Source organism: Anguilla anguilla, chromosome 15 (genome assembly GCF_013347855.1).
Source record: "Anguilla anguilla isolate fAngAng1 chromosome 15, fAngAng1.pri, whole genome shotgun sequence".
In the NCBI taxonomy this organism is placed as follows: domain Eukaryota; kingdom Metazoa; phylum Chordata; class Actinopteri; order Anguilliformes; family Anguillidae; genus Anguilla; species Anguilla anguilla.
Window position 1 is genome coordinate 19,741,783 of NC_049215.1, and position 23,063 is coordinate 19,764,845.

General features: G+C 40.0%; 1 protein-coding gene across 2 annotated transcripts in view; it reads right to left on the reverse strand.

Moving 5' to 3' along the window:
* Positions 1–23,063, reverse strand: part of epha6 (eph receptor A6) — a 202,380-nt gene that overhangs the window by 76,450 nt on the left and 102,867 nt on the right. For both annotated transcript variants that reach the window (XM_035394742.1, XM_035394741.1), the window contains one exon: positions 1,360–1,515. In XM_035394742.1, coding sequence (XP_035250633.1) covers positions 1,360–1,515 — 156 coding nt within the window. The remainder of the gene's footprint in view (positions 1–1,359; positions 1,516–23,063) is intronic.

Genomic DNA, 23,063 nt, shown 5'->3' on the forward strand with positions numbered 1-23,063 from the left:
ATGAAGCCTAGAGCAGCCTCTCCCTGCTCAACCTCTGTCCACATCTGCCCCATTCCCTTTCAGGGCACACAATCGGCGCTATCTCTGTCTTTTCTCTCCATCAGAGAGGCAGCCCCCCCCCCCCTCCTTCCCCCAGCTATCAGTCAGCTCCCATTGAGTGGCTGGAAGGAGATGATTATCTCACAGACTTGTGCACATCTCAGGCTTCCTTCTGCTCTCAAATGAAAAACACAGGAGCACCGCTTCCTCTTGGTCCTGAGGTGATGTGGCGAGACCGTGTCAGCTGAGCTACGAGCACTCGCCTCATTCCCCGTAGAAAAACTAAACAAGAATGCAATCTAGACTATGGTCTCGGCATCAACCACATATAGTCAAGGGCCTAATCTTCTCTTTCTCCAGAAGAATAATAAAAAAAAAAGTAAAATAAAACAAATAAATAATAAAGGTGTTATTATTATTATTATTATTATTATTATCATCCCAGCTTTAATTACACTAATGTATTATTGTTAATAAATAAAGCAACATTAGTTTAATTAGAAATCGCTTCTGAAGACCGCAGGGCTCTGATCCTAGGAGCAGAACTGCCTGTGCGTTTTCCAGCAGCCTCTCTGCTTCATGTGTGTCAGCATCATCGCCCCGGGAGACACAGACGCAATCAATGGAGCGTCAGTTAGAAAATCCCCTGTGGACTACCTCTCCACACCAGGAACAGACACCTACCTACTGGAAAAGTGCACTTGCCAATTTGCACGGACAATTAAATTGCTCTCTAATTGACAATAATTTATCCTGGCTAACCTGTGAATTCATGCGACTATTGAGCTGTAATGGCAGGGTGTGAATTATTTATGAAGACTTAAAATCGGAACAATGAGCAACAATTAATTTAAATCCAGCAACTCTGTTACATTATACGTTACCTGGACTTTGCATGCAGCCTAATTACTTGGATATTGTTAACTAAATGACAAATTGTTCCAGACTTGGCAGCAGGCCACTGCTGTATGTCTGCAGTGGTGGCTGAATGAAGTTCTAAGTATGTTAACTGCATCCACTTTGTGGATTTTGGACTGGCTCTGTTCACAACTTCTCTGGTAAAACATCTTGCTAGCCAGTCTGAGTAGTGTTGATTAAATCCACAAGGCTTAAAAGCTAGTTCACTTTATGGGTTTTTAAATTTTACAGTTTTAGTGTAGGTTTTTGATTGGTCCAGAGAGGTTTTCTTTGTGATGAAGGGTATTCTAGAAATAGAAGGGTATTTTTTACAGTTTTACAATGGCTGGTCAAGATACTGACACATCTACGCTAGGCTACAGTTTGCAAAGAACGCTGTGGCATACGCTCACACTGACTTACGTGTACAGGCCATGGTCGGGGGGTCCTTCTCCGCTCTGAAGAAGCCCTTTTCGCAGTTGCAGAGTTCGGAGCCCTCTTCGTAGCTGAAACTGTGCGGCGGACACTTGGAGCATTTTATGTTCCCGGCGAAGGCCTTGTAGAACCCTGGCCTGCAAGCTGTGGAGAGAGAACGCGGTCATCTAACGATGCATGGAAGGACCGGTGTCACGACTCAGACGCATGGTTTACAACTCCACATGGAACCTCTGGCAGGAATCATAAAACATGCATTGAGTTAAGTAAGACACGTTGGCACTGAGTAACAATGGAGGCCATCTACAGATCTCTCTCTCCAGACCTCTGCACTGGAGAGAATGGAGATAAAATAGAGCACGGGACAATCAGAACACACTCTGATTGTCCCCTGTAAACATGCAGTCATGTGATATATACTATTTGTGGAGACCATTTAAACAGAAACACACACAGACACGCACACACAGACATACACTCAGACCCACACACTGCTACACTCTCGGTGAAGTGCCTTGTTAACCACAGTAAAGTTTGGCTTTGTATATGGCAGACCATGCAAGGCAGAAACCTGAAAACTGCGCATCGCTGCAGGGAAGTATTTTTTATAAAAGAATCCTGCAACCATAAAGCCTTTGGTGCCTGGCTCCTGCTGAGCAACCTTCTATCCAATTTCAGAAATATATGCATCATTTAGCGCCCCACCAACAAAGAGCTGCGTTCTCCACAGAAAGCTACTCCCTGTTAAAAGCGCACCGGACACCTGTGCCCCCGCTCGCTGCTTTGGGCCTGTTTGCCTTTTTGTTTTTACATGTATAAACTCGAATGTGAGGCCTGTCCCTGCGGTCTGTGCTCAGCTTGCCCAGTGACACTACGAGAAGAGCCTTTTCTCTGCCCCTCAAAACCAAGGCTCTGGAAATGCCTCCTGTTGTGGGCATCACAACGTGCATCGGTTTCTTTTGATGACATGATCAGAGTGATGGCTTGGCTCTGCCCTGGAAATAGTGGCTCCCCTCCACCCTCCTGTTGCAATATTACCTATACTTCGCATCTGATGCATCCAAACAGATGTGTCCAAAAATGCTGTATATGCGGACCCCAAAACCGACAGAGAAATTGTGGTTGGGCCAAGTCTACTGCTATAGGGGCATGATACTTCCTGAGAAAAGCAAAACTGTATTTCACCTTGTGTGTGTTCTGGTAGAAGTAAATGAAGCGCCTCTTACTTTGCACAATGCAGTCACAGGTGAAAGACCTGCAAATGGAAATTGAAGACTCAGAAGCAAAGACCTGAAAATCATGCTGCTAAAATAGCTGGTAAAAATCTGTCCTTGGTAACTTTCTTTACTTTTTTATGATCATGTACTTCAAAATTGATATGCTACATTCAAATCCATTTTTACTGAATAATTTCTGCCATTGCCCTAACTGCTACTAGGTGAAAGGAGTGGAGAAGCAGAAAGAGATTCTTCATTTCGACGTCTGGCCTGAGGATACTGCCCTCTCTATAAAGAACTGGTGATGAAGGCTTAGCCCTGTGCCAGGCTGTGCAGTAGCCACATCACCTGTGCTTAGTTTCAAGGAGGAAATCACTCCACAATTGTGGGAGGGAACATTCTGGCTGGAAGACGGCATAGGAGGGTGGGGGAGAGCAGATCTGTGATAATTGTGTGCGAGTTTCCCAAGGTTAATTAGCTTTGGAAGTCACTCAGACCCACAACCTGAAGAAGCCGGACAAGCCCCTATTGCAGACAGTGCTTGGTGGTTTGGCTTGGTGGACGGTGAGAGATTTGCATGCCTGCAGAGCTACAGCAGACCGCACTTCCCCTTCACTGCCTGATGGTGGCGCTGTGCACATGGGAGCGCCTCCGAAGACCAGCGATTTCAAGAGAAGCACAATTCTGCAGCATTTACTTGCACAGCCACACGAACAAATGTTGCAGAATAGTTCGGCTCTTGAGATCAAAGAATATGTGATAAGATGTGTGCACCACGCTGAGATGCATGTTAGAAATATTGCATATTGAAAATGACCCCTTTTTCAATTTTCGTGCTGCACAAAGAGGTTCTCAATTTCCTGATGAAAAGATCTCACCATATATTGCTTTTTCCAGCCATGTTGGAGGCAAACAATGACAAAAACACTATCTGTAAATACACAACACACAATTCAAATATGTGAATAAAGACTAAAACACAGAAAAACATTGTAATCTGCTGACATAAAATACTGTCCTCTGTACAGATATTGTCTGTTTTATTATTTGGTTTACAGATTATAAACAATATTACCTACCCTTCATAGATTATATACATGCTGTTATATGATAGCCATGCAAAAGACACACTTGTTCACGTTAACAGTGATCTAAAGCAAACAAAAATATGTTTGTGGTGTGTTTGCAATCATTTACTTTCAAAATGTCAAGGTGGAAAAACAGACTGCAGTTTATTTAATAGGAGAAACTGAGGACAAAAAACATTAATAAAAAAAACACTAGCAGTATTGAGAAAATAGGCAATAGGCAAATAGGCAGAGAGAGAGAGAGAGAATATGCTACCAAAGCATATTTCAGTGAAATGTGAAACATGCACCTCTGAATTTGATTATGAAAAATAACAAATGCAGATATGTTTAATTTGCAAGCGTAATCACAAAATAAATGTATTGGCTGCCTAAAAATTCAAATTTAAGAGACATAACATGGAAAATGTGCAGCCTTTGTAATTTTGTAGCCTTTGTAGTGTTACCCCATTCATACAGAGGCACCCTGACAATTCTCTTTTTATGATTGCATTCATTTCACCTTTCTACTCTGAAATTAGTTTTGCCAGAAATTCCCTGCCTCCACAAGCAAATATCGAAACATTCAACCTGATGCATTACAAATATATTATGAAAATATGCATAGCATATACCTTAGTTATTGTGTAAATACATTATGAACAAGATGCATCAATTTTCACAGAACATATCTGAGCACAAAAGAAAAAGCATTGACTTTTTTAATAATGGAAATATGAAAAGAAACCCATGAAGCAGCAATCCAGGCACTACAAATTAAGTCCTAGCCAACATGCAATTTGCTTTAAATTTGACATTTGAATCATTTTAGCTAGCCACCACCCAAGTGTTAAAAAACAAGATACATTCCAACTTAAGATTTGGGGCAAATTGAGGTAAAAGTTCTGCAGGGAAACAGATAAGACAGGCGGGAACAAATCGTTCCCTCAGGTTCATGTCCCCTCCCAGCACAACCCATCCCAGCGTAAATCCATAACCTCCTTTACAACGACGTGGTGGTACGCCTACTTTATTTTACAAATGTTTTACAGTACAAAGAAGTTTCATTGTGAATGTAGTGTAACGTTGCACAGAGAGAAGAATATATTTGCATTCTAAATGTGGCCATTAGTTCTCCCATGTAAAATGGCTCATTTATTGTCTTGTAAATTCTGCAGCAATGTCTGGGCCTAGTGGGAGGGTTCTGCAGTTTGTAGACAGACAGACACACACACACACACACACACACACACACACAATAAATACGCAGCTCTACGGGAGCTTTCACCACACAGACTGGAAGGATAAAAAGCCTTGTTTACGGAGGCTATGAGGGGGACTTGAGGATGCACAAAGCACAGTTATCAGGAAAAAGGGCAGGGGATTGTGGTTCGGAGGCGGAGCACCAGTAGACACCTGTCACAGAATGTGGGGCCTGTCTGGGTGCCTGGCTTTGCCCGAGATAAGTGATGAGCCTCGACACCAATTGATTAATCGGGCCTGATTGTCAGTGTGTCCCTTGTTTGAACAAGCCTGTGATCAGGGCGGAATACTCAATCCTCATTACAACCTGGCCATAGAGCTGAACCCAGGACAGGCAAAACAGCAGGACCTGCTCTGCACACACACCACACTGATTTACACATATTCATGCACACATACATATGTACTGTACACGCGCGTACGCATGCACGCACACACAGGTCTCACATGCATATACACATACACCTCTTTGTCACACTCTCTCACGCACAGACCACACTGATTTCCACACATTCGCGCACACACAGGCACATACCGTATTGCACGCATACACACACACACTGGTCTCATACGCATATACAGCAATATCTCTCTCACACACATTCCCATCACACCTGCATACCTCATCATAACTTGAAAGTTTAAAAATCAATCTGTAACTGTCAAACTATGTGTGTGCATGAAATATTGTAGCATAGGCAAAGGCACTGTTAGGTGCTGTAAGGTATAGCTTCTAAATATAATCAGAAGTGTGAGTATGAAAATTTAGAATGACAACAGACATGTTTGGATAAAAATACATTTATGTCATCTGCAATTTCAGAATGTGTATACACAGGATATAATCTGCACTAATACAAAACAAATGTACAAATGTAGCCAAAAAAACAGACATTCTGCAATGCTGAGACATAAAACCAAACAATAAATTGGATATAAACAAATCAGAAATATGGCATAGACGGAACGAGGGAGTTCTCATTTAAAACACTTCTGAAATGTATACAAATAGAAAAAATTCACCTCCTCCGCTGAAACGGATGGTTCATTGTCAACTATTAAATGCAAAATAAAACATTTACATTATCTATCTATCAACCTACCTATCCATTCATCTACCTACCCATCTCCCCCTCCCGCACATCCTCTGGCCACCCTCTCCACTCCTGCACACTGGAGACACAGGCATATTCGCATGTGCGCACACACACACACACACACACACACAGACACAGAAGGGTAAGCGAGAAGGAAGACCTACATCAAATTTGATAAGACTTGCTCTTTTAAAATCAACGCAAAAGCCATTAGACATTTTTTCATTTCTACTCAATGAAGACTTTACACTGGAAATGAACAGCAGAAACGCTCTAAGAAAAGTCATTCTGACAGAGGCTCACCAGCTTTATTCACTCAAAGCATTCACTTAAACTGACATTCCCCAAATGACCTCAACTCAAACAGCACACCGCACACAGAATCATTTTAAAGCCCTTCACGTTTTCACCCTGTGAATAAAGGTCTTCTTCAGAAAGAGCACATCTGTCTCTCTGTGACTAAGGGTTACAGCTGTCCAAATAAACTTCAAAGCTGTTCAAATGAATGTTCTTTTCCCTTCCATTGACTATTTCTTCCCACCATCAGCAGCATCACAGCAGTATAAGTTACACATATCATTTAATATTTATTCTGCCCTTTATTCTGCAGTGTATGGTGTGTTCCACTTTGTATGTCATGGTAAAGTCACTTGTAGCATAATTGGCGACTTAACACACCAAATGCCTATGCGCAATTATTGACAAACATTTATGAATGTTCATGTACTGCTTACGAAGGAGTCAAAAATATTAGGCACTATTCATAGAATAGGCACCATGAATGTCCTGCCCACACTGAGCATGCTTTGTGGGAGTATTTTCTGTGGGTCTCTGTTCCCCGGACATTTAAGCTGATGGAGTGGCACTGTTTAAAAAATGACAGAGACAAAGTGAAGCATCCAAAGTGCATAATCTCTACTTCCTTTTCAAACTGCTTGGATTTTCTGTTGTCAAGGAACTGTAATTATGTCAAACAGGAAGAAAAAAAAGTGGTTCAATGATGTGTTCTTGCATCTACTGCCCTCCAGACCAATTATGATCAACTTTCAGAACAGAGACTGAAAATGGTCATTGTTGATGTTTTCCTTGTTTTTTCTCTTTTGGACACACAGGCAGGAAATGGGTATCGGTTTATATAGTACTTATCTTTTACGACTGAACGTGGGATAAATAGACAGTAATTTAACACTATTTCTGTGCATTAAAATAGCTGAAAAGGCCACAAGATGATGTTTCATTACAGAAAAGATCCATATTGCCCCAGGTGCACTCTTGTCTTGAAATGTAGAGGGATAAAAAAGGCACACTGCAGATGTAGGTTTTATGTGGCTGCAAAACACATCCAAGCCATTTTGAAGAGATAGTCTTTTAAACCGTTCGGCTCCACTCCTGTATCACTGGTATGTTAGTACCGTCATTTATTTTTCCATACAAAACGTAAATGAGAAAGAGAAAATGGTAGCTGCGCATGACATGCAACACAGATGCTAAAGCTATGCTGGAGCTGGATTCAATCAATATTTGTCCTTAACTTTAATGAACAATTAAATGCAAATCCCAAATTACCAAAAGTAATTTATCAAACTGTGTTTGTAAAGAAAAAAAAAACATTAGCACTTCTCTTTTAAGCCAACGTTAAGACAAAATGTTAATTGAATCTAGGCCAGTTTGTAAAGTTTAGATGTGGAAACTGGAAAAATATGATAATTGACGCCTCTGCACTGTTTGTTCTTTTCACATAGTTTTCGCACAGTTTTCTTTTCACACAGTCACCATTACTGGGATGCCTTGCTGTTTCCACAGCAATCACTCGATTAAAACGTGCTGCAATGCCAGAATTTGAAGTTGAATTAATGAGGACTGATTTAAACAAATAAATGGATGCCCATATTCCATAACCAGCCTTCACCCACACATAACCTCTAGATCAGATTCCACTCAGCCGTAGGCAGAAATCCCACTGCTGTCCTACAACCAAGCGTCGTCCAATGGACTGCGCTCCCCTTCAGACACCCAAACCAAAAGCCATTCCCACGCCACCTAAAATATCCTCATTAAGGACAGAGACACACTGGAAGACTCCTTCTCCCTGAATGTTTCAGTACAAACCCTTTCTGATGTTGAGCATCTTGGCTCTCTCAGATCTCTGCTCAGATTACGCATGGCCGCTGCGTGGGAGAGTGCTCTCGGGTGTCAGAACCAGTAAGAGAAGAGAAGGCCTCACATCTTACTTTCTGCCCTCTTCACACCACCTTCTGAAGACAATGCACGTCTTGACATTGAGCTGTATGTCTGGTGCGTCAAACCTTGATTCCGTGAATGTAATCCAGTAGATTCAGCTCTGTTAATTAGCCTGTTCTACTCTGCTTCTCGTACCATTGGCTCTGTATAAGCACAGCCATGAGAAAGAAAATCTGCCAAAACGCAACAATGACAGTAAAACCCAGGTGGATCTCTCCGGTAAAGGCAATGCCCTCAGTCTTGTGGTCTTTGTGGCTGTATGTCACAGGCAGAGTCATTGACATTCAGCGTGTGCAGTCTGTCACAGTGACGGGCATCTCGGCAGGGCTCCTATGCGGTGTGGAAATGTTTCCCTAAAACAATATATACAATTTTACATTCCATTACATGCCACACCATGGGACAGTGTCATAGCAAGAGGACAAGAGCCTGATTAAACAGAGTAACCAAGTACCGGCATGTGTGCATGCATGTGTGCCAGTGTGTATGTGAACGTGTTGTGCATGCTTTCAGGTAAAAAATCTGATCATTAACATGGGGAAGCTAGTAGAAAATGCAATTGGGATTCTGCAGCCAGATGTTCTTATTCTGATTTGATAGGCAATTCAACGTGAGTGACCTGACTGCGCTAATGCTACAGTCGTCCTGCCTTTCTCCCCCTCAAAGTTTATCAGAAGATGGAAATATGCAATGCAGATTGGCTCCCAGCTGCCTGTCTCTCCCTGGCAGGGAAATTGAGCCATGAGAGCGCAATTACTTAATGTGCTAAAAGCTGGGAATAATAGATTAACCATTTAGAACGAAGAAGCCCAAATCTTTTTAACAAAAAATTTAATCAGGGTTTACTTGGCAGGTTCCTGCAGATTTGAGCAATTCCTGTTTTCTATTCCCAGTTATTTGCATATTAAAACACACACACACACACACACACACACACAGGGCGTGTTGAAAAGGGATGCTGAATTCTAAATGCGGCTGACGACTGGATCTGACATGCTTATTCTTCCTGATGCAGTAATGAGGTACAATCACAGCATAGTTCTTTAGAAGCAATTTTCAGAACCATGGAAAATGTCATAGTAAATATGAGACTCGAAGCTACATACAACATTTGAAACAACTTAAAAATACTTGGCTCACTTTGAGAGGGAAAATGTAGCTGCACACTTATAGAAAGAAAAAGATTTAACAGTCCAAATGATAAGTTAAGGTTTTGCAATAATTTCTTTAGCAGTCATTGTTATGAAGCGGTAAAAAATGTTTCTTGAACATAGTGGCGTGAGAAAGTATTTGCCCCCTTTGTGATTTCCTCTATTATTGCATATTTTTCACACTTAAAGATTTTTCATATCTTTACACAAAATGTTATATTCTACAAAGGAAAATTGAGTAAAAACAAAACACATTTAAAAATGATCATTCCAGTTAATTCATAATAAAGGTTATCAAACACCCATATCACCCATGTGATAAAGCCCTCTTATAGCTTCAGTAGATTCAGCTGATTGAACACAGCCAGGCTTCATTTCTGCCAGCCCTGTTGAATTCCCCCAACCCCATTCATACTGAACCTTACCATCAGCCAAGCAGTCACCACAAATTTTCTGCAAGCAAACTATGCCTGATCAAATCAAAGGAAATTCCAGAATAGATAAGAAAAAATGCTGAAATATATCAGTCTGGAAAGGTTCACAAAGAGGATCTGAGATTCCACCAAACCACAGTGAGAGCCATTATCTCCAAATAGGGAACACTTGAATCTTCATAACAGTGGTGAATCTACCAGGGGGTAGCCAGCAAAATCTTTCCAAGTGCATAGTGACAACTAGTGGCTTAGTCAAATTCTTATCTTGAACCCAATGGAAATGCTGTGCCAGGACCTGAAACCAGCAGTTTATGCTCGAAAACCTACCAATTTGCCTGAATTAAAGCAGTTCTGCAAAAAACAGTGGGATAAAATTCCTCCATAGACATGTAAAAGACTGATGTAATTTCTGCCAAAGTTGGTGCAACTAGTTAAGTTTAAGGGGGCAATTACAAGGGTGATATGGGTGTTTGATAAGTTTTTTCAATAAATAAATGGAATCATTTTAAAAATGTGTTTTGTGTTTACTCAGTTTCCCTTTGTCTAATATTACATTCTTAATATTATATTCAGTGTGACAAATAAACAACAGAGGAAATCAGGAAGTAGAATACTTTTTCATGTCTGTATATACAGTAGGAACAATATGCATTTATTATATTAAAAATGAAACAGCTCAAAACGGCAAACAGCATTCAGTCTCATTGGAACATGCATTTTTATATGGAAACGGGACAAGAGGGCAATGGAGAGTACACAGACTTTTTTATTGACCTCTGAGTCAATAGTAATGATCCATTTTTCAAAGTTTATCACTGTGGCAAAGTATCCTTTCACCAAACGAGCTAACACCACTATAAAGCTTTCAGACTGAGGCATTTATAGTGGTGACAGTTTAAGAACCACTAATGACCCAATAGTGTAGTAGCTGTGACGCAAACACAGCCCGCATGGCAGAAAACCCAATGCAGATAAGAGCAACACTACCAAAATGAAAGTGGGGTAGTGGAATGCATTCTGGAACGTGCACCTAGGGTTATGATGTAATTAGTGGTGTCTTGGACACAGTGATATAACCACGAGATATAACCAGTTGAGGTTAATGGCACTCTGTAGTCTTGGAGCTGCTTTAAAAAAATTACATGAAACAAATTTAATACATTAAAAAAAATAATAAAAAGAAATGCTCAGACTGCTTGGAACTGCTCACAATGTACAAATGAGGTATCTTTCAGAGAAAGACAAGTCTGCTGGCTTTCAAATTTCTTAATTTAAATACCTAAAATTTAACATATGTGGCAATCAGACAGCAATCTTAAGCTACAGTTATTGGCAAGGCCTATACTGTAAGTTTAGTAAAGTAGCTAAGTAACATTTCATTCACATTCTATGAATGGAAGCAAGCGATATTATTTAAAAACACACACCATTGCATTAGCGAAGATCTTCCTACTAGTCTGGGGGAATATTTCACATTAAACAATATATATGGTGAGGTATTTAATATGGTTTCTCTTGGCTTAAGGCTAAAAATAATTATTTTTCAGGTTACGTCAAGCGAGACGGTTGTGCTGCAGGCATGGACGACTGCTGGTATGCCGGACGTTAGTTAAGAAAGGGAATTTCAGAAAGTCTAGCTCCGCTCTCCGTTAAAATACCAATCAGTGCTTTGTGCAAATGGGAACCCCTGCTTACTCATTAAATCAAAGGAGAAGCATCTGAAGGTCATTCAACAGAAAGTACTAGTAATCCCAGGAAATCTCTTTTTTAAATTATTTTTTTTTATAAATCGTGTTCTTCTAAGGCCAATAGAATGTTCTGGTATCCCCTTGGCAGTGATGTGTCCGGGACAGAAAATGTAGTCCTTGATAGTCAAACTACCAAGTTCTCCACCCCTGGGAAGAGATGCTTTGTTCTACCAATGAAATTAGATTGTCATATAGTATAAGTAAATCGCAAGCACAGATCTTACACTTGGTATCATTCTTGCTATTACCGATTATATTATAACGTAATTATTCATTTTAATTATACTTGTTTGCACATTTTCTTCACCACATTATTTATCTTACTATTTTATATTTATTGTCTAAATAGTTTCTTTAACTTTTGAATTTAATTTTAGCAAACAGAAGTGATTAATTGCAATTCTATGACACAGCAAATCCTATGGGTTATTAAAAAAAAAAAAAGATTTTATAGCCTTTGTTTACCAGCCATTTCCATTTGCAGGGTACTGTGCAATGACAAAAGATTATCCCTCCCAACTAAAGACAAAGGTCCCCAGCCAACTAACTGCTGGCTTATCGAAGCTCTAGGGGTATGATGTTACGCATGTAGTGCATGTTCATATGCTCATCAGCAGCTCATCTCTGAACTATGAATACATATTTACAAGTATTTTGGTCAAATTTGCAAGTCAAAATCAGGTGAGCAAGCTCAAATGTACATGCATCATTTGTCACAGACATTACATCACTGGTTTCTTAAAAGCACTTCCTAGAAAACTTCAAGACCACCCACCAATTCGCCTCGACAGTCAGTTCCCACACTGTCGGTGAGGTGTACAAACATGACCACCTTGACCCTTTTCCACATTAACCCAGCTTTATTTAACCATAAATCTACAGCAGTAAAAGGAAAGGCTACCACGTGCCACACAAGGGGTGCCTGTATGCAGTTAGTAGACTACACTATGAGCTAGGGCTGGAGCTAAGGGCTGAGGTAGCCATAGAGATTAACATGTTGCATGATGTGTCTGCCACAAATATGGCAAGTGAAAGTACAGGTGGGATTGTGGGTTTTGTATTGTGGCTGCTTTCATTCGAGTCAGTCACTCTGGGAGGAGGGTGAGCTTACAGCCATTCGCATCTGTTGCATCAATGTCAATTAATATAGTTACTCTTTGCGTTTTAATTGTAACACTTAAACCAGTCCCCATTTGCCTCCCAAGTTAAAATAGGCTGCAAAAGGAAATTGCAATGGATAAAGAAAGTTAATGAAAAGCTAACAGGGTTATTGGAAGACAACCATGACTCATCACATTCAATTCCAAATGACTAATTTGGAATCGACTATTAACCCTGCATTAAATCCAAATTATCTTCAAGGCAAGGTCACATTGCCATATCATGGCAACAGAGAGGTAATGTTTCACAAATGGAAAAAAAAAAAACTCAATTGACAATAGCAGTCTAGCAACACCCAAAACATAAGGAAAGCAACAGAAGTGATATGTGTTGTTATTCAATAAAATAGATTTGATTTCATAAGTTGTGATGAAGAGTACAAAGATATGAGGGGACTGCCTGCCCTTGCTGCCTGGCCTTCCAGGAAGTGGAATTTGCAGTCCATACATTACAGACTTACGGCCAAGGTGTTAACCCCTAGCGAATCTTTGGTAACACACTGCATGATGCTCAGTTAATGACTACATGCATCAGGAAATGAGTAAGTTAAACCTCCAAACTCAGGCAAAGCACACAGGATTATAAGTGTTTATGTTTACAGTATATTCAGAAGATGGTCATTAATTAAGCAGAAACTATGTTTGGTTAGCTTTGGCTAAACGTAGACCGCAAACAAATCCACATTTATCCTTAAATCTGACTCAAGATTACATGCGAGTGACTATTTTGTTGATTACTGAACTTACACAAAAAACACTTGCTTTTAATTGAGACAGAGGACAAATGTTGATTGAGTCCAGGCTTTAGACAGATATGGGAACATTGACACCTTCATACTGCTTTGACGGGCTTGGAGAGCTTGCTGAATCTACGATAAAGGCAGCGCTGCTAAGTCAGCTAATCTTTGGAACAGAGTGAGTCATTTTGACATTTTTCAGTTTTACTGCAAACCAACAGAGAAAAATAAAAAACAGAAAACAAAGCCTTAAGATGAGAGGGACTTCAAGTAGCTGAATTCAATCCTGACCCATTTGTGACCGGCTGTGGCACAGAACTCTAAATATAGAGAATGGGGATGTTTGGAGACAGAGCACCGCTCAAAGTTTCTCAAGGTGCCTGGTCTGAGACAGTCTGGTTTCATTACGACTGCCATTCTGACAGATTTGCCTTTCCTCCCACTGAAAAGGTATAAATATTGAGAAGTCAGAGGTTTTTTCCCTCTGCTTTCTGTCAGTTTACATTTGTCTGGAGAGTAAGGTGATGGGAATAAGAGAAGCTTTTTCACACCCAGTCTGCATCTTTTCACATTCCCTTGCAATTTGTGTTGTTGTATTCTCAATAACAATTCAAGCTTATTTGTAGAGGGGAGGAACCTAAGACTCAGAAATGCCTGCTCTCTCCAGACTGTGGTGAACTTAAGAGGATGCACATATATAAGTGAGGTGCAGGCTAGCCTTTTCATAATATGGGAAAAGAAGGTCACACACTGTTCTGTGCTCCAGTTTAACTCGAGGTCATCTTACCCTTCATAACGGTATTGTATTTGTATTCTGGGTGGATTACAAGTAGGCTACTGCACCTTGAAAAATACACTTTTTGAGTCCGATAACCTATGTTGAGCGTACTCTCAATTCATGGAGCGACCATTCTCTACAGTTAAGATGAGCTTTTCCGGGAGCTCTCAGACATAAGACGGAAGATTGACAGAGAGAACAATTAAACACATCACAATGATCTTTGTCTCATGACATGTGTCACATAGTGCTACTCCCCTCCACCCCAAACACACACGAACCCACCTCTTTTACCAGCAAATAGGGTCACAGTGACAAAGAGGAGACAGGCGAAGCAGTGCATGACTTATTGGGAAGAATATCTGACAAGGTGCAGTGTGGAGGAGTGAGCGATAAACAGGATATGTCAGGAAATGCCAAAGCGCCACATTTAGAGTACTGTGTATCGTGAAACTGAGCTGTTGACGGTAGCAGCTAAGACACACTCAATTTTAATTGGGCCGGTCCAGCCCAGCAGGTCACACAGCGGACAGGAGACTTGCTTTTGGGCTTGGATTTGAAGTCACTTGAAAAATATAGGCTAAATTTTATTTCAGAAGCTTGCAGAAGGGCAATTTTCTCACTGAAGATTGAAGTAAGGGAGAGAATTGCAATTTTATAACTGAACAATGGCCTTTTTCAAAAAATCACACAGGAATTTCTGAATGTGTCAGCCATGGTTGTGTACAGGGGAGAAATTCACTCAGAAATGCTTATATATTTATCTACACACAGTGCAATGAGAAAAATAAGTTAAAAAAAAAAAAAGCTACATCGCTGTGCTCATGAAAATGTAATTAGAAATGTAGTTCAATACATACATATCTGTAGTCAGATTTTAGGCTAAGGGTTATGGGTATTTAATATTTTACATTATATATTTGTATAAATACGTACTTTAAAATGGCCATCACACAGAAAGTACTGACGCAAATTGTTATAAGACTTACATTGATTGAGCCTAATATTTTTTAGAAAACTGAGTGTTTGCTGTATCCCAATATGGCTTCATATTGTCTACAAAACATTACATGTAAATTGTTAAAATGATTAAAATGCAAGGATAGGGTTGTGTGTATGTAGACTGCCAAGTGTATATGAGGTAAAGCTGAAGAGCTTAAATTTCAATGATGACAGTTCCAAGATCACTGAAACAAGGGATAATTCCTTTTTTTTAATTTTATGCACACAGAGTGTTAGACATGCACTGTAAAACATTTAAAGCCCATACAAGCGTTTTACTACCAGGCTTTGTTGAACAGAGCTCTACAGTCTATTTCACAAGGTGTTGCGCTGATATTTCTGAGCTCAATTTCTGAAGCCTTTGTGGATCACACGGGAGACCGTGCCGTGGTCTCATCATTCTCTGTGTCACCACAACAAAGCTGTGTGGCTGGGAGTAATAATCACACCCTGCCTCAACCTCTGCTTTTGACAACAGGCATCAAAAAAACCCAATAAAATACAGAACGTTCCCACCAAAAGCACTTTGAAACAATATAAGCAATATATATCTGCACCAAACGAATTTCACAAAAATTGCCCTACAGGCACATATCTGTGGCAAGAAACGGCTTCAACAGAAAATTTAAAACACGCACAATCAAATGACAATTTACCGTGCACAAAAAAGCACAGTAAATTGCAAAACAAACACGCTTTCAAGGAAAAGTGCTGCATTCAAACAAGCAGGTACACTTGCGTAAAAACATTTATGACTGCTAAGGCATCACCCGGCTTGCTCTTCTCACATGCTACACAACTACTGCAGACAGGACCGAAACACTGTTTTGGTAGGGGAACACAAACATGCATTGCCATACTGGAACATTTAGCAAAATTATTTTTCACTTTTAAATAAAAAAGCGTTAGATCTGAATACACAGTAAGGCCCAGATAAGCAAGACACTTCTCATAGACGTTTCTCCTTCCAAAGCTGAGGTTTGCCACCGCAACAGGAGTGACTATCAGTAGAGGATACATACATTCAGGGATTAAGCTTGGCAGCTTGTGCTGGAAATATTTCAGCATTTGGTGGAATACATGCAATTATGAAATTATTATTATTGTAGACCTATTTGATCAATTTGGGATTCTCCCGCCTCCCAACTCCCAGCTAAGATTTTACAGCCTTGCTTCTGATTTAACTGGTGATTTTCTGGTGAACTGGTGGTTGCAATTCTATAATGTCTACTTCCAGCAAGCACACGGCAGAAATGCACCTAAATCAGTTGCATAATATGATCTGTGAGCAAAATGAAGGTAATTTAGTCTTTACATTTTAGTGACATGTAGGGGTGGGGTTCATTAAGTGAACATGGAGCATGCTCAGGCAGTAGCGCTGATGGGAGATGAGGTCCATAGTTAGAGGTTCCACAGCACATTACACTTTCACGCTGGACTTCACTTCCCAGACGCACGTTTGTGAGCTGCTGTACATAAAACCATACCTGTTGATCTCGACCTTGGTGTGCAATAATTTAGTTTGTTCTGCACTCCCAGTAAATGAATAAATAAAATCTGAAGCAATAATTGTGTGTGCAGTTTTATTATTTCCCATATCCGTATTTCAAAATGCAGCTGCGCTCCGGGGTATCTCAAAGCAGTCATTTAGCAAACAGCATCCGGCGCAGAAATCCATGTCCGACTGTTAAAACAACAGTGACAGTGCTTAAAATTACATTTGTATCCCCTGACACATTAAAGGAAAATAATGACCATGTTATGCAAGCACAGAGCCGACCCATGAAGTTTTAATAGCGCCGCATCTCCAGATATATGAGGCTATTGTCAAATAATTGGACTCTTCCCCGCGCTCTTAATTTATATGCAGGTACTTGGAGTGTGGAGGAAAATTCCTCTAAACGCAATCATACCCGGCAATGAAATGCCACTCTGAAAGACTCCCGAGTTGCGTTTGCGAGTAATTAGGTGAGTGCGAAAGCGGATGCATACAGATTTGCTCATTAATAATCTGTGCCCTGCGCGTGGCCTCCTTGCTCGTTGCATCAGCGACATTTGTACGCTTCACGTTCAGACGAGCCTCTGCTTTGCAGTGCAGAATAAACATATTTCCCTCTTTCCATGCAGTATGGAGGCCTGTTTATAAGCCCAAAAAGGTGCCTTTAGTTCCATTTAGTTTAAAAAGTTATTTAATTACAATATTTATCTGTATGTAACAAAGGTTTAAAAAGGTTTAAAGGTTTAAGGTTTAAAAAGGTTTAAAGGTTTAAGGTTTAAATTGACATGGATAGACACAACTTAGCGCTGCATTAACAGCAGTATTATTATGGTTTTATTTATTATTATTATTATTATTATTATTTTTATTTTTATTATACAAGCAGTGAAGCTGCTGGAACCCTATTGGGATTGTTCTGATTATTATTATTCATTATTTTTTGTCCTAAAATTATCAGGATCACAGAAAACGTAAGGTGTAGAGAGACCAAATTTGGTAGATGGCTTTCAAACATAATTGGATTTTTCACAATTTTGTGATTTAAACATCCAAACCCATCCAACTCTGCTCGACTCAAATTTTTTTGGGACTCTAACTTCTTAATGGCAGAAGATGAAAAGTTATCAAACTAATTTTTCCACTCCAAAGCGTTTTGCTGTACCACTCTCAAAGGTACGAGTACATGTAAACAGGAAGTGAGGGGCAACACTGTGATCCAAAGCGGTCTGCCACAACTGCCTTTCAGTTTGTGGTGAATATGGGAAAAAAAGATGTGATGCATTAACTCTGAATAACACATGCGACCTGGATGAACCTTACGTTCTCATGTTTGTCTGAGTACCGTCTGTTGTGCTGGTCAGTGCAACCATTAGGTGAAGCATGTATTTCCATATTTTATTTATTTATTTATTTTTACTGTAATTCCTCAGTTATGTCATGGTACATTTATGCTCTCCTAAGCAAAACTTCAAATGAACACACCTATTTGTAAAGGCCACATCTACATGCGATACATTCTTAGAGTGCCCCCTCCCCCACTCGCCCAAAAAAGTTCTCAAAAGTAGTCTTCCTTTCAGCTACAGTGACTATTAAAAACTTCTCAATCTAGAGTTTCACTCATATTTTTCCTTGGTTGCTTTCAGAGAATGAATCTGAATGGCAAATTTTAGCCGAATATGAGATTCATAAGTCTGATTTTATTTTCTTATTTTACATAATACACAATATTTCAGCACTGTTATTGTGAACTGTCATATTCAGAATCCGGCCTTACTCAGAATATCTAATTTTACATGAGCTGTTTATGGGGCCCTTTGAATATCCTGTCTAGTGATGGAATAATAATTACTTTAGTTATACAGTGCTTTGCTTCCATGGCAATCAAACACATTTCCAATTTTAGAAATAAAATTAGATAAAGAATTTGACACAGAAGGAAAAGAGGTCTAAACTGTATTTTATGTTGGTACACGTACTGCATTATCTGAATCACATTATCTGTATAATTCCTCGTTTGAATACTAATGCTGATCAAATGTAAAACAGTCAACTCAATATGATGTGTATTTATTTATTTATATGCATCGCTCTGCTCTGAGAGAAAGTTGTGTGGTTTACTCTGTGTGTAACACTGTGATAAGAGTGACCTTCTCTCTGTTTTTGCTGATAAGGGATTAGGCCAGGTGATCCCGCTGCTCGCAGTGCCAGCCCGCTGCCGTACCGATGCCTGGGTTCGACCGCAGCTGACCAAACCGGGTCACATTCCTCACCGCTAAAACAATCCAATTCCCCACTGAGGCCTGTTTTGGTTACATCTGAAACAGCAGCTGCATCTACCCTCACTCAACATTCATGAGAATCACTTCATCCTTATGGCCCCTTCAGCCATGCACACACACACACAAACACACGTACACACACACAAATGTGCTTAATTGTAGTTAATTGTTTTAACAAAGACGGTTAAATCAGATAAAAGAGAGTAAACCAACATTTGAAAAATGATTACATTAACAGGGTACGACAACTCTTGAGTGTGTTTAGCTGTCATGCTCCATTAAAGAGAGGTTTGCTCCCCTTTTTTATTTTCACCTTGCTATGAGCACATTTTCATCATTCTTTCTTGTCATAATGAAGACTGGAAAAAGGCAACTAGAAACCCCCCCCCCCCCCCCCCCCCCCCCAAACAGTACAAGCAGAAGCACACACAACTCTTTCTCTGTGTCTAAGAGCGATTACAAAGCTGCTTTCCCCTGGAGCCATAACAGAGCTTCATTTGAATTCCCATCTGTCTTTGACACATTGAAATGAATGAGGGAGGTGAGCAGGTAGATTGAAGTAGCTGGGCGTGTGTGTGTGAAAGATGTGTGTGTGTGTGTGTGTGTGTGTGTTTGGGGGGGAGGGGGGTGTTGTTGCCAGTTCTAAGGATGCTGAAGCAATTATTTTGAAGGCTTTGGCTCATATTTTACACAAACAGCTTGCTCCGATACGACTTTACTCTAATGCAGACCGTAATTAGCAACAACCCAAAGTGACAGTTCCTCAGTCCCCTCCCCCTTCACCTTAAAATTAAGCACGGATACTACCACACGGTGGCGAATCATTAGGAATTAATTATGAATTAATCTGCTGCTACACTGCGCGCATCATGTATGAGTGACAGGCGTGGTAAAAGGGAGTGCAGGACTGGCCCGCAGTGCTTATTCTGCAAAGAGGAAGCAGGGTGATGGCTGCAGTTTACACCCCTCCCTCCTCTCCCGCTGTTCTGGGGAGACTGGCACCCCCAGTCTCTCTGGAGGGCAGTATGTAAATGCCAGAGTCTGTCCACAGCACAGCACGGACTCAGCTGGGCATCTCTCTCACAAGCTATGCGCAGGGCCAGGCTTTAATGAGCACACGCGCGCCGGGCCAAGGCAGCACTGAGATGTGCAGCAGATCTGCTAAAGATGTATAAATCACCACATCCCCTTCCTCTCACTGTCCTAGGGCACAGATACGCGCGCTGGAGTTTGCTGCTGCTCCCCGGGTCTCTGAGGTGATCTCGGTTCAGACGGATTTGTCTGCTTAATGCTGCTCCAGGTTGACTCAGTGTGAGAGAAGGCATTTGCCTGTACATACAGTACAAACATATATATTATGCTGCACCACTTTTATGAATTTTAATTGAATTGGTATGATCTTTTGGCTCTCACACCAGTGCAAACACAAGCCTGCCTGAAAAAGTAGTTTTCATTAGTAGCAAAACAGCAGTAAAAAATAAAATAATATATATATATATATATATATATATATATATATATGATATATATGTATAATAAAACCAAAGTGTTAGAGACATTATGCAAAGAATGAACATGCTAAAAAGGAGGGGCTATCGTATTTCATTTCTAGGGCCACCAGTCTGTCTTCCCTTGTTTTCTTGCATTGTACTTCAGTCCTCCACCAGCTAGAGGTCGAGATAGCCTCTTTCTCAGTCCCCTTCTCAAACAATTATCCCATTTGCACCACCTCAGTAATCTAAGTTGATAAAGTAATTGCCTCTAATTAAGCACAAATTATGATTGTCAGCCATGTTTACAAGCAACACTCGTGTTGAATGCAGTTCGATTACTTACTGCAGCATGTACTGGGGCATGCTAAGTTTTGTTTGGAAGCAGTGGGAAATTAAAAATGAGAGCAGTTAATTAACATTTTAAAGTTAAATAATTTAATAATAATTTGATTTCTTAGTCTTGGGCTAAAACAAAAACCTACAGCCAAGCTCTTTTCAGATTAGATTGGACACCCCTGCTTTATACTACAGTGATACTCAATCCTAGTCCTGGACGGCCAACTGGTTTTTGTTTTTTCCTGAAGATCAGTGACCAAGTCAGACCCAGGACCCAGATTACCTCAGTTAACTGTGTAATGAACAGCTTTAAACTAATCAATTGCTGTGATACTCAAGTTCAGAGTAACAAACGGAAGTCAACAGACCCTGCAGCCCTCCATGACCAGGAGAGAAGACCACTGGCACAAAGACATTCTTTTTGAAGCATTTAAACTTCCCTCCATGTTCATTTTCCTTCCTGAGTCTCCCCATATTAGATCTAACCAATGAAAACCAATTAAAACGAGAAGTAAATCAATTTTGTTTCATTGGATGGATTACATATAAAATACCTAGATCAAGGTCAACTGCCATGGCATAAAGACACAAAGGTTTGTATTCTGACTTCATTGCATGTGCATTTGTATACATAGTTGCATTTACTTCAAGTCAGCCATATTGGTAACAACAGACCTTAATCTGGACCCATGCTGCTAATGTTGTCAATTTTTGAGATGCACAATATTACACAGGTATGAACAGGCCAAAATGAAATGTAGATCATGTGGTTTTGTACATTTTTCCTATTTGCAATATCTGCCATTGTTTCTTACTATTTTTTATTATTATGTCCTGAAAATTAATTTGGCAGAAAAAAACGTATATATGACAATATATGTTTGACACCCATATATGTTGCACTATTATATATAACGGAACTACTTTTTATCTACTTTCTATTTATATATAACTTTTTATCACCATATCACTAATAATTGCCAGTCTTGACTCTCCTTGCTTTAATGCCATAAATGAGGCGAGCAACTTGCATGCATTGAAAAAATGTTTACGATGCCAGAGGGCATGAAAGAAAGTTTCTGCTGACAGAAGCCAGGAAGAATGTTTTAGCCAGAAAAACTATTATAAATAAAATATCATTAACTAATGGTTAATTCTACTGTTAGCAGCTGACATTGCTTTTACACTGAATAACTTATTTTGACTCAACTAATGTTTGTTTGACTCCTCTGTTATTATACAAAAGTTATTTCATACGCACCACAAGACCAAAATATCAAAAGAAAAGATGGGAAAGGACTACAAGATTTAAACTCTTCCAAGTACTTTCCTGTATGATTATATTCCTCTATTTACAAAATGATGAAATTATTTAAAACTACTGTATTATATTTTATTAACTGCATTATAACAGAGAGGCTGGACTGTGAAGCTGGAATCAGGTAAATGGATCATTTGTGAAGTGGAACCTCCTGCCTCTTTAACTGGCTAAGTGTGTTTGACTGAATCTAGGGGCAGGTCTAGATTTTGCACACATCCTCTTCACCGTCTGACTCATATGCGTCGCAGTGCCGGCCATTGTGCTTTGTCTTTAGTGAGTGTGAGCAGCACCCCAGCTGAAGTGCTTCAGCTGAGGAATGAGGCTCTATCTTAATCAGACTCTCTTGAAACCATTCATTTTCTCAGCCCAGAGATTCTGCATCAATGGGGGAAATCATTTTAATGATACTATACCTTGTATATCATGCAATTTATTTTAAACAACTTATGGGATGTATGGAAGCTTATGGGAGTCCATTACCATATTCTATTAAAAAAAAAAAAAACAAATATTAAAAATGGACAGGTTGAATACTGTTCCGCACATTTAAATTCAGTATCTGCTGAATCCTTTTGTTGAGAGTGTGCGGTTTGTAAAAAGCCACTAATATAGCCTAGGTTGCTTTAATTTTTCCTTGACACAGACACAGGCACAGAAACACATACGCACTATATATTTTGTGTGGGTATCTCCATTGTTTTTCATGTTGGTTGACAAGGCGACAGTCAAAGTGTTCTTTGCCCTTTGAAGGGGGGAGTGACCCTCTCTGTCACACAGCTTCAAACGGAAGAGCAGGCAGCCAGGACCACGGTGGGCCTGAACCGTCATGGGTGATCATTACCAGGGGACACAGCCACGGGAGCTCAGTTT